This window comes from Mustelus asterias, chromosome 4 (genome assembly GCF_964213995.1).
Source record: "Mustelus asterias chromosome 4, sMusAst1.hap1.1, whole genome shotgun sequence".
In the NCBI taxonomy this organism is placed as follows: domain Eukaryota; kingdom Metazoa; phylum Chordata; class Chondrichthyes; order Carcharhiniformes; family Triakidae; genus Mustelus; species Mustelus asterias.
The window spans coordinates 30,438,448-30,451,602 of record NC_135804.1 but is presented as its reverse complement, the minus strand read 5'-3'; the positions used below and the strand labels follow the sequence as shown (position 1 = coordinate 30,451,602).

Sequence of the window (13,155 nt, the reverse complement as noted above, 5' to 3'; positions counted from 1 at the left end):
AAGATACATCTGACCTGCCTCCCTCCTCCCCACCAGAGAATGATCTGGCCCGCCTCCCCCCCCCCACTATCTGACTTAGAGCGCCGCTGGAAGCTCTGAACGTACCTCTTCAGAAGCTGGAGCACCCGAAACAGACCTTTGCCGAGCATGTGTTTCGTGCCAAATCTGGGCGGGCGAACGCGATGGTAAAGGGGGAAATGCAGGTAAAGTTGGGCAGGCAGCCTATTAATTCAATTTAAATGCATGCAAATACATTTAGATTGCCATTGCGCCCATTTCGGGCATGGTTCGGATCGCAGCCATTTTCGGGCCTTGGTAAACTGGGCATCTGTGCAGACCCAGGCGCGGATCGCGCTAATCGCCTCACACCGTGACGCAATGGTAAAATTGGGCCCAATGTGTGAAATTGGTGGCAGGTAATTCTATTTCGATCTTTCCATCAGTTTCAATGGATTGGTCGCATGAAGTCACATCTGTGACCTCTGCAGCATGGCTAGACTGTGAGCTATTTGGTGAATTGCATCTTTTGATCATCCTCTTCGAATGCCCTTGTGCCTGCCTATGTGTTGAGTTCAGCTCCCAGTACATATCGCTTTAGTCTAGCCACTGAACTACATGGGATGCCATTCTGGGTTATTGCCTGCAAGGGGAAGATCATGTTTTTTTCTTCTACTGTTCTATCTTTTTATTCTGCTCATTCAGGGCCCTGTTCAGTTTCTGGGCCTATAAATAGAACATAAGTACAAGGGTTAGATATTGGTAGCAAGGCTAACCAGTGACATGAATGGGTGACCTCACACTTTCCCACATTGAACTCTATCAGCCAGTTTTTCCCCACTTACTTAAGTTACGTCCCTTTTCTAACTTCTTGCTTCCATCTGCATTACTTACTACCAACAGGACTTAACTAATTCCTTCCCCATAATCTTTTTGAGGATTTATTTGTATAGCTTTGTACTTAGCCATTGAGTATACTCTTTTCTCCAAATTTTACAAATATTTCCCTAAACTCTTAATTTTAATGATGATGCACTTCAAAGTATTTTATTAATGATGCTTTTGCATTTATCAGATCTTTTTTGTCCTATGTCCCACATGTTTTGAAGATGCCCACTTATCCTTGATGCTTAATTATCAAGAAGTGACCCCACCCCACCTGGAGTTTGCAAAGTTGTCCCTCATGCACAATTTAAGATGGGTAATCTTCAGCAGTATTTGGTTTGGTTGCATTTCTGTAATGTTCCCATTTGAATTCCTCTTTCTTTAATGGGATGAGAATGCCCCTCTCTAATTGTCCTTGAACTGAACATTTCAGAGGACAGTTAAGGGCCAACTACATGCTGTGACCAGACCTGGTAAGGGATTTTCTTCCAAGGGTCAGGGTTTCTACAATGATTGACAGTAATGATCATGGTCACCATTACTGAGAACAGCTTTATATTCCAGATTTTTATTAATTGAATTTCACCAGCTCCCATGTTGGCATTTGAACACATGTGCCTGGGCCTCTGGTCCAGTGATATTACCACTACACCACCATCTTTCCAGTGAATGAAAGTTATCTTGTTGCAATCATCATTGGTTCATGGTTCAGTCGCTGTTCTCAAAGGTTTATGGTTGAATGCGTTAAGTCCATCAGTGCTAGCTTGCTTTATTTTAAGCACAGATTTCTAATATCAAAATCATAAGTTTTCCTCTCTATTTTGAGCAAGCAGTCTGTAGTCAACTTCAAATATGGTCTGGACTTATCACTAAGCATATCAAGACAAGAAATTTATCATAACATTTCCTGCTAACTGGCTTGAGTAACTTCCCAGGAGTCCTTTAAATATAAAGAAACACCTTCTATCTTTCCTGTGCTCCATTCTTCTCAAATCCCCTAATTTAGTCACTGATTTTATTTGTAATTCCTATGACATAATTACTGGTTGTCAATAATGTTGAGTTCTGCCATTTAATTCTGAATATTTCTAGGATTCATACATACGAATGGAGCAGCAGTGACCAAAATTGGCAAATATCATGTATATACTTATCATGGTCATTGTCCAGATCTGGTGCATCTGTTTCTATAGAGAACTTATAGCCTATACAGTATTATAGTTTAGAGTAGGTGATCATACGTCTGCTCCTTCATGGCTCTGCAGATTAATTAGGAGATAAACAACTGACATCGACAAGTCTCTTCTATCTCTTCATGCTGTCAAGGTCAAAGGTATATTTGGTGTATTTGGGGGGAAAAAACAATAGGCTGTTTATATTTTTATTGCTCTTCTGTACTGGCATTTACAATACAACAAGGCTTAAAAGATAAAAATGTATTCTTCTACAAATGTACATTGTGTTCCTTTCATTAACAAAGTCATAAAATATAAAAACAAATTAAAGTGTGAAAAAGCCATGTTGAGTTCAATCAGTTGCACAATAGCTTTAAATATTTATAAAAATGCAACATATTCTCAATATTAATGTTACATGCACAATGGTCAAAAAATTAAATATACTGAAATGCGCAACTGCTCGAAATGAGCTTCACTATGTTTCCAACCGCAAATATTTTGATATTAGATGCCACTGCACAAAGGAAAAAAAAAGCAAATGACAACCAGCAGAAACTACTGGCTGTGTAAAACTAACCTGTCCAAGTTCTTTGGTAGAATACAAAGAAAACATCATCAATCTTGACACTTCCAAACATGCCACCATGCAACTACAACACTGCATCTCAAAATGGGACAAACATTTTCGATGGCACTTGTAAATTATGGCACTTAGAGCAGTTAAAGTACACAAGTCCAGTCAACCCATGATGCAGGCAATGACTACTATGATAGCACAAAAATGTACCTGGAGTTTCAGCAGTGACAAATGCAATGTTGTCATATACACAAAGAATGAAAAGGATTATTATACAAACTATTGTAACGAGGCAAAAATGTTAACATTCACCAGAAAACTAAATTTTTAAAGCATCTTTTAGCAATTCAACACAAACTCCAAGGGCTACAGTTTTGACATTAAGTCAATAAAGCAACAGTCTTATGTGACTTCCTTCATTGGATAGCATGCATGAGTTTGCTGATTTTTCAAGCAATTATATGTGTTGAATAAACAGAGCAATAGCAAAAGCAATTCTATTTTACCCCAATATTCATAAAACTGCCTATACAAGAGAGAATGAATAAAACGGAGAAACTTAGCATCTCAATTTCTTTACAATGGCAGTGGAAATTTGCTTATTCAATTTTTAAATTTGCATAATGTGCAGTTCACAAATTTTAATTAAGAAATGTCAGGTATTGCAAGTATGAACGGCTTGTGGTAGTTTACATAGATTAGCTATAAATAAAAATGAATGTTACAAATGATGACAAAAATTCTACATGAATCAATCCACTGGCACTGTATATACCACGATGTGGAGATGCCGGCGTTGGACTGGGGTAAACACAGTAAGAAGTCTAACAACACCAGGTTAAAGTCCAACAGGTTTATTTGGTAGCAAAAGTGGCTTTTGCTACCAAATAAACCTGTTGGACTTTAACCTGGTGTTGTTAGATTTCTTACTGTATATACCACACCAGTGAACTGTACCACTGCAATGGGACAAAATGTGCTCACAATCTCTTCTGCATGGTACTGTGGGAATTACTGTAGGGATGCCTAGCACTTCCTCCGTAAAGTGAAAACATCTGATGGTTCTATAGTATACCTCTTTGGAACTGCTCAAGAATAGTGCTGGAGGTAGTTTATAATAGCTTTCCTACTGCTTTACTGCAGGGAGTGAGCAGTGAAAAAGCACAGGGGTAAGAAATTTTTTTAAAAACCTTTAAAGAAGCCACAAAACCTTGAAAAAATTAAGCATAAAATGGAATGAATGAAAAAGCATTCCTTAATGTCAAGTATAATGGGATTTCAAATGAAAAATCAAATTGAGAAAAATCTAATCAGGGAATTATTACTTTAAGAAACATAGAATGGCCACATCAGTTGTTTCAGAAAAAGTAAAATAAGGAAACTCCTGTTGAAGATGTCTTTTAGTGTTTTATCCTACCTGCACATTTCAATATTATTTGTATGATTAGTGTTACTTCTATTGCAAGTTTTAGGTACCGTGGAATGCTATAACATTGGAACAACCAAAATGCAAAAAATTGTGCTGAAAATCAAATTTGCTTATCAGGGATAACTAAAGTGTTGGCATATTTAGAAACGAAGAAATATTTGACTACAAATGGATTCTCTATGCTATTAGATTTTTCATATCTGATAGCATTATAAGTGCTTTTGCCTATATTATGAAATCAAATCAGTTTCTAAACAAGTAAAACATAAATAAGAAATGCAACAAATATCATGCTGTGAACATTTAGGTACTATCTGTATACAACAATTTAACTCCAGCTACCAACTGAAAATACAGAAATCATCCAATGAAGGAAGACAAATTTGATTTGTTGGTCAATGTCAGACTTCTGAATTTCTGATCCTCTTATTTGGCAGTCCCTAAATTTAATTGCTAAGGTCACCAGGTTCGAGATTTTAAACCCACATTTTGCATGGGCAGTTGTGACAATGGCAAATAATCCTTAATGCACTCAACTCAGTTAAAGCAAAAGCAGATTCAAATTTTATGGATGCATTTATTTCACTAGGAAAACAGAAATTGTAAAACAATACACCACTGTCCCCTGTGAAGAGGCACTGATTGGATAAGTCATGGGATGTCATAGGATAAGGAAATCCTACTTTTCAATGTAGTCATAATATGGAGAAAATTGTGACATTGAACACAAATTTAATTTACAAGTGACCAGAGTCTTTTAACTCATTGAGGAACTAAGTAGCTGATGGCAAAAGATTTACTCATTTATCAAACAGATCCTGCCATTTTTACAAGTAAACACTTAGAAAAACATAATGCAAAATCATTAATACAAGTGTTCTATCCAAGACAAATTGCAAATACAAGAATCTAAATTGTAGACAGATTAGAATTTGAAATTTAGAATTATTGTGAGAATCAATACGAAATACATTTTGCAGCATAGACAATAGAAATGTATCTCAAAACTCTTAGATGCGTACCTGGGATACAACACGTGAAAATGTTTTATGAAATTCAAGTAAAGATATTTTATAACAAGTTAACTAGAGGTAGTGCAACTTAATCTCAGTCAAAATAACAAGGTTTTCTATGGACCAATAATACATAGATTCCCAATTAGATTCTAAAAGAGATGACATCAAAACCTGGCACACATGGAAAGGTACACCGCTAAAGTGAGTAAAGAACTTTACCCTAATAAATGTGCCAGTAAGCAAATTTCCAATATTATAAATTTAGGTCCATCATCCTCCTCTACTATAAAAAATGTTAAATATACAAATTAACCATAAGAAAACTCACCTGATGTTGTGCCTCTTGTGATTGTTTAATGCACAATTTGAGATAATATGATGACGCACAACTGTTGGAACTTGTTAGCTTTAAAAGGTACAGGATTAGTGATAGATTGACAAAATGTCAACTTCCAAATAATTTGGGTGCAACGACATTCTTCCTATTCTGAGTGACACAGCTAAAAAAGCTCACTTGCCATTTAACAAACTATATCAATTTTCAAGGGTACTCATAAAACTTGTCTCAGGATATATTTCCTCAGTTTTTTTTTGATTGACCATTAGATGGAGCATCACCTTTGGGGAGGGTGGGAGTGTGGAAAGGAGAATAAAAATCAATCAGATTACTTATCTAACCGTGTGGATCAAATGACCCTGCCTATGTTGCGACAGCAAACACAAACAACTTCACAGCTCAACCTGTGCAACCATTCTGGTTCAAGCAGAATACATGATAATGACCAGGGGGGGAAAGTAGGAATAACCAAAACTAGGTAAAAGAACAAAATCTTCAAGCCACAGAAGTGATTAACAAAGCAACCAAGAAAAAGTGTTTGTTCAGCGTCCAGTGCATTCACTTCTGCCTATAACAAGCCAATTTGCTACAAACATTTGCATCAACATCAAATGATTTTTAGTTCTATATTAACACAAACTGTGTAATACAATTCAAGTCTGAGGCTGCCCAAACTGAAATCAGACATATGTGCAAGATCCACTTGAGCAGCTAGGTAGTCTCAAATCACTTCAGTTCCCATGTTAAGTTTAAACAGTTCAAGGTGTTCCTTTGGGCTCCCTGGAAATTACTTCAGCTTTTAGTTCTTTGAATTCATTGGCTCTTTGTTAACACTATAATTTAAATGGTATTCAGATATTATTGAGGTGCTTTTTCTGACTAGAGTGGTATAAAATGAGCAGTTTAGCTTGAATATTACAAATATGCAACACTAAAGGGCATTGTGGTAGAAAATTGGTGTGTTGTCGGCATAAAACAGGTGCAATTTAGCACCGAGATGGCTTACTTTTAATTTGTACAGCTGTAGGTCCCACCCCTAAATTTGTGGATCTTGCTAATTGAGCCTGCATACCACAAGATTCTTCCATGGCTCCTTCAATTACCAATGACAAGTAGGTGGATTTTTAAAACAATAACATACAATAAGTTCCTGTGGAGCTAATCAACCTTCCATATCCCCATACTTCTCTTCAACCTCTGTGACATACCCAACAGCCACTGTCAGTGAGGCAGACATGTTGATCAGAGTTGAGATCTAATTTCCTTCAATCTCCAGAGCTTTTGGTTTTTGTAGTGCTGAGTCTGTACCTGTAAATACCCCACTAATTTCAGATTGGTAAATGCAAGTGAATGGTACCATAACCCTGGCCTATCAATTTGTTCCTACTGACAATGCAAAGCTGTAGAAAAGTGGATGGTGCAGTGTATCAGAACATTGTCCTTTCATTTTTTGCAAACCAGCTTAGAGAAATGATAGTGTTATGTAAGGTTTTGTTTAGACAGTTCTTCGTAAATATGGGAAAAATTGGCACTTCACTCTGGAGACTATTAGGATGTCTGCCTAAGAAATGGAAAAATTCAGACTGTTTCAGCAGAAAGCTGAAAAGAATAGGATTAAGGCACATTATTGGGGAGTAGTACCTGGGCTTTAATCTTCATTTGGCTGATGTTATGCATGACCTACAATTCAAAATAGGGATATCTTGTGCCAAAAATTTAAAATAGTCTTGTTCCTCAGCATTGTCATTCCATATCTGAATAAGACCAAAATTCCCATAAAAATGGAAATCGACAGTTTCTCTGTACAGTTGATCTTAAATCACATAAGTTAGCAATTTGTTCACAATTCAACAAGTACAGGAAACTAGTTAAATTGTTTCAGTGGAACTATATATTTTTATAAATGCAATTTTTAAAAGCAAATAAAAGTAAAATCAACTGACTGTATGAAACACTGAAACAAGGGTATCTCTGCAGTTCAGTGGTCATGAAATATAGGATAATTTTAAAATGTAGAAGTGTCAATTTTGTAAATCATTTTTCATTGTGCAGTTATGACTTACGGAAGCAATGTACTATTCCGCAATACCATCATCTACCCAGTGTTCTGCGCAAGGTCACGTGAAATTATGGAAATAAATTCAATCCTACCACTGCATAATACATTGGGATGGATTTTCAACATTGCTGCCCCATGTAAAATTGAAGTTCAGCAGCAATTGAAATGAAAATCTGACTGTTTCTATGATGTATGACTAATGCATAAACCAGTTTTGTGCTTGGGTGGCAAGCTGAAAATCTACCCATTGTATATGCTGTACTAATTCTGGGCTACCTTATAGAGGAAGTTTATAGTTTCCATTTGATAATTAAAATCAGAACATCCACATTAATCTTTCTCCACGAAGACGACAAATCAAAGCTTGTGTAAATCATTGAAAATACAGTAAATGAAAAACAGGGACATACACATCAACAAGTGGCACTCTAAACTAAGGTAAGTAATCAAGAAGCCATGAATTTTGCTGTGTAGAAAGTAAGATCACTATTTTTAAACAGAATTTTGTACCAACATAAAGTTTCCAAAATGGCATATGGGAACCACTACAAACAGAAAATTAGAGTACTTAACTTCAAAAATGTTGAATTCTTAAATAGAACTCAATTGTTAATGATGGGGAAGATGGCATTGCCAGAACAATGTGAGATTATCTAAATCCATTGAAGAATCATTTTGGTAATCAAATGTAGATCACATGATAAAATAGATCGATTACATCACGTACTTTTAATACTCATTATACCTCACACAAAATGCATACCATTCTGGATTACCAGTTGGCAAAACCAAAGGATAAAACTGCCAAATTCCACAGTACACATCATAAAAAAAGTTATAGATACGTTATAGATATGTCAGAATTATTTGAATGTACTGACTGCATGTTAAAGTTCAGATAATTGTTATGAACCAAACATTATTTGAAACCTTCAGTGAAAGTAGTGCTTTCAAACCATTGCCAAGTATCCATAATTCTCCAAGTAATTCTCTGATATTCATAATTTTACAAACTTCATTAAAGATTAATGCTTCAAAAAATGTTGCTTTTAAGTTTAACCAGAAGAAATAAAACACAACTTAGGCAAGGATGGGGAGCTAATCAGCAGGGCAAGGAAATTCTGCAACAGCACACCAGATGAGACAGGATTACCACAGATTGCTGATGGAACAGAAATACTACAACAGTCACTTGCAAGTTGAGCACTATCTTTTTGTAAAAAGCTGGCAATTAGGTTGAGCTGGCAAAAGTAAAATTTTGAAGGTTTCACAATATACTTGGCAATTTTTAGTTTGTATATAAATTAATACAATCTTGTCCAATTCTCTCCTGTTGACCCTCTGCCCACATCCCTCTGAAGACACCACTCTTGCTAGGGTAGGGTTACATAAGATTCCATCGCTCTCTGACAGTTCATTCAAGTGGTCATTCTTCAATTTCTTCATGTGCAAGCCTAAATTGCAGGTTTATCAATCCAAGAAAACACTATTCTCAAGCATGATCCTATTATCACTGGATATCCAAACACCTTCCAGTAGGACTCATTAGATAGTGATCAGAAGTGGAAACTATTGTTGAGCTCCATTTCTTCACCCCCATCCATAAAATCTTCACTGGCCTAGCCAGAATGTTACAAGTGAAAAGCTTACTCAGCAAAGAGTAAACACTGACTTAAATCATTTAGCCACTGGGAGCTTAACAATGTCTTTTTCATGGTTGGGCAGAGCATTGGAGGGGACAGATTGAGAGAGGGACACCGAGACGACAAAAACAGGGACAAAAACATACAAGCAGCTGCCACTAAAAGACAATATAACAACCCTTTCAAGCAAACAACAATCCTGCTGTTCACTTCTCTATATTCTATTCTGTACTGCAACGTAAAATGTAGGCATAAACTAGGAATAGGATTGTTTTGCACCTCAAGATCATGTGAGCTTTTCTATGAGAGGTAATGTTTTAAGCTCTGATAAGTCAATCAAACTATCTGGTCATAATGCAACCAAATCAAATGTACGTTTTAAAAACGTATCCACAGGTGTCTTATGCCTCTTGCAGCTCTGCTTAGTTTGTAGAAGTTTTAGTCTGCCTGAAATACACTGGTAGATTTTTTTGTTCACTTGTCATTTATGTGTAAATACGTCTACCATAATACAAATCTGTTTCTAGTCAGTATTGAGATATGCAACTGTTTCCTTTTAAAATTAATACAGATAACTAATAAAAACATGAATTTGTGTTGTTGGATTGGTAGAAGATAAAGTCTGCTAAACACACTGTTCTCAGATTGGACATTTCCACATGCAAAGCACTTGGTGGGCAGGAGGTGGGGGAGTAGACAGAGTGGTAGCAGGATCACCACATTTCTCAATTTTAAACAATTTTCATGAAGTCACACGATTTGGCCAAACATTTTCATGATACATACACAGATCACCGTATATGATCATACATCCTATTGGTTGTATAGCTGGTTGTTGTGAAACATTAATTTGGCTTGCTTTCTGCTTTCAAGGCCAGTTGTCCAACATTTCTTTTAACCAAACTTATCTTATTTCCAAGTTGAAGCCCCACACCAATTCACCACTATTTAAAATGGTCCTTTACATTTCAAAAATTGTCCTTCCATGTGTTCTTGTATCTTAGCCATGCACTAGTAATTGGCAGTAAAATTATGTGATCACAGGCAAGCCTAGTAAGGACATTTTACATCTGAATTTTTTCCACTACAAAATCACAAATGAGGGAAGCAGTCCCTAGCATCACTGGAGCAGAATGTTATATCACAATGGAGTAACTTGAGTTTTATTTCAATGCAATAATGGGTGATATTAAGGATTTTTGATTAAGAAATCACAAGATATCAGGTTTCGAACAATAGATAATGCAGCCCAGTCTACATCTTAAACGTGGAATATATTAAAGCCCTTGAAAGATGCATAACTTTGGTCCCAAAAATAACTGTGGGAGGTTTGGATTATGAACCTGATGGAAAGTGATGGAAATTTCTGAACCCCAAATCATAACATTTTTGGAACTCATATTGCAACTAAAATTACCTTGTAAATTTATGTTCAGGCATCAAATATAAAATCTAAAAGAACAATGTTTTGTTTTAAGTACTATACCATGGTAGTTATAATTTGTATACAATTGGTAAGAGTTGCCATTTAAGCTCAGTTATTCAGCGGTCACCTCGCATGAAGGATCACAATGCAGAAATTATACAGGGCTTTTATAGAATATCTAAACAGGGTTTACAAAGCATTGAAAGTGCAGGAGTTACCAAAATAAAAACAACTTTTTATTTACCCAACACTTGCATTGCTATGGATGATCACACCACATATTTATTTCAAAGCCAATTCCTCTGCATTAACTTTCAAACAATATTCTTTTCATCTCCAGTAAAAGTTTGGACTGTGCCAAAAAACTACCCAGAATATTTCTGTCATAACCTTTATATTTTAGGATACAATCCTATAATAATGTAATTACATTTATTTGGAAAACTGGCTTTTGATTTCAAGTTAATTAAGGCAAGTAGTAATGGTGCACATCAGTTCCTCCCACTTCATCCCTATATTTAAACAGATTCCTTTCATACTGGTCAATAAAACTATGAGTAACAATAAATTTAGTTCCAAATGTCAATTCTTCAAGTTCTCAAGGGTGAAGTAAAAATACTATTTGTTGCAAATTTCAACATACTGTATACTCAAAATACAATCACATGGAAATAATACTGCATCTGTGTTCAATTCTGTGGAAAACTTTCAGCTTTTACTTTGCATAGAGACAAGATGATGAGTTTCTGTAAGTAACAGCCTCCATATCCAACACCTATCAATTTATATTTACAAATCTGGGACTGTAAAAAGCACAAGATAAATGGATTTCTTTGTGAATGAAGCAAAATGTTTCCAACTTTTACTTTAGTAAACCAAGATTTCCTTCTTATGGATGAAAAGCAAACATCAATTTTTGTGTTCTAAATGTTGACAGAAAACAACAGGCTTCCTTTTCACACTGAAGAGTAAACGGACTTTGCTTAGTGTGATATGCAAGTTCATCCAGGTTGCAGGACTAATTCAATGTTCTTTTTAAATACAGACATATTCAGTGTTCTCCTTAAATACGGACATGTGTAAAGGTTCTTCTGCATTAGCCTTTGGCTACACACACACACGCGCGCGCGCACACACACGCACAAACACTTGTAAACATGACAAATTGATTCAGGAGAACTTGACAGCATATTTCTACAAAAAACACACTAAATTTACAAAAAATATTTGTTTGTATCTTTTTACATGTAAAGGTCTCTCTCTTAAAAATATACAGTTGAAGAACCTTACAAAAACAGAAACAAGCTTTTCCACCCAGCCAAATTTATGCTTAAAGCATCTTCTCAGAGACTGAAGAGTCTTTTGTTCTTTCAGCATTGGTTTTCCAAATGTCTTCGTATCTTGGTGATCAAACGAGAGTACTTTGGTCAACTCTGCTGTGCTCCACCAATATTGCATTGTAACAGCAAATTTGAAAGAGTTATTTGTTCCTCTCTCTGGAGTTTTCCCCTTTACTCCATTCTTGTAAAGCTGTACAGTTATAGGCTATCAAAAGGAAAATGGTTCTGCTGTTGTGTTTTAGTTTGGAGGAACATCCATTGTGTTTAATAGTTCTGGATAAATTCCATTTTCTTTGTGCAATGTCCTTGCACAATTTTTGCTAAACACAATGATTCTGGTTTGAGCCATTACTTCTTGAAACTCAGTTATATTTACAGCTAGTGCATGCGTAGTGTAGTTTCTATCCCCGTATAAGATTTATTTTTTTAAAAAAAGCACCTTTGGATAAAAACAGCAGGAAGTTAATTTAGCAGGGCAAGATATCCACTGAACACCTTTGCATCTTTCTTTGTACCTGCTATTGGTTTATTCAATGGCACATTGTGATTCATGCTAATGTGCATTTCCAAATGTTAGTCTGCTGAATCCATACTTTCAGACGGAGGGGCGTACTTCAGTCTAAAAGTACCTGAAAGGTAATTTAAAACAAAAAATACACTTGATTTGTCTTCTCCAGAACATTTCAGATTTTTTTTAGTAGTTGCATTTGAAACATATCATATTGGTTTGCCAAGAATACTAATAAATAACACTGTTCAGGTTACTTACATTTACAATAATCAACATTACCTTTTTGTTAAGTGCATCAGTGACTTTCAAAAATAAATTAAACTAGATGTTAGATATCATCATTCTTTGAAGAAGGGAAAATCTTCATTTTTTACAGCATCTCTCATACTGAAATAAATATCTGATCTAATTAACATAATATGTCTGTATCTAATTAACTGATTAGTTCTGGGAAATTATATATTTTGGCTAAGGCAGATAGCTTCCAGGTGAATCCCATTCCCACCATGTCTAATAGTCAAGCATTTGCGCAACATTTCTGTTTTTTAGATCTGCACTAGCCTAAAGTCCTTCCAGGATCTGATGGTTTCCTTCCCAGGCTTTTTAAATAAATAGTTGAGGAATTTGTTAATGCCTTCAAAATTCTCTTATTCAGGCCATTCCCCTGCAAAATAGGTGTACTACTTTGGATAATCTGGGGGAATGGCCTATCAGGGAAATCATGATGTGGAGATGCCGGCATTGGACTGGGGTAAAC

At 35.8% G+C, this 13,155-nt stretch overlaps 1 protein-coding gene across 2 annotated transcripts in view; it reads right to left on the bottom strand.

The window, feature by feature from the left end:
* Window positions 1-2,254: 2,254 nt before the first annotated feature.
* Window positions 2,255-13,155, bottom strand: part of zcchc14 (zinc finger, CCHC domain containing 14) — a 99,421-nt gene continuing 88,520 nt past the window's right edge. For both annotated transcript variants that reach the window (XM_078210752.1, XM_078210753.1), the window contains one exon: window positions 2,255-12,516. In XM_078210752.1, coding sequence (XP_078066878.1) covers window positions 12,461-12,516 — 56 coding nt within the window. In that variant the 3' untranslated portion in view covers window positions 2,255-12,460. The remainder of the gene's footprint in view (window positions 12,517-13,155) is intronic.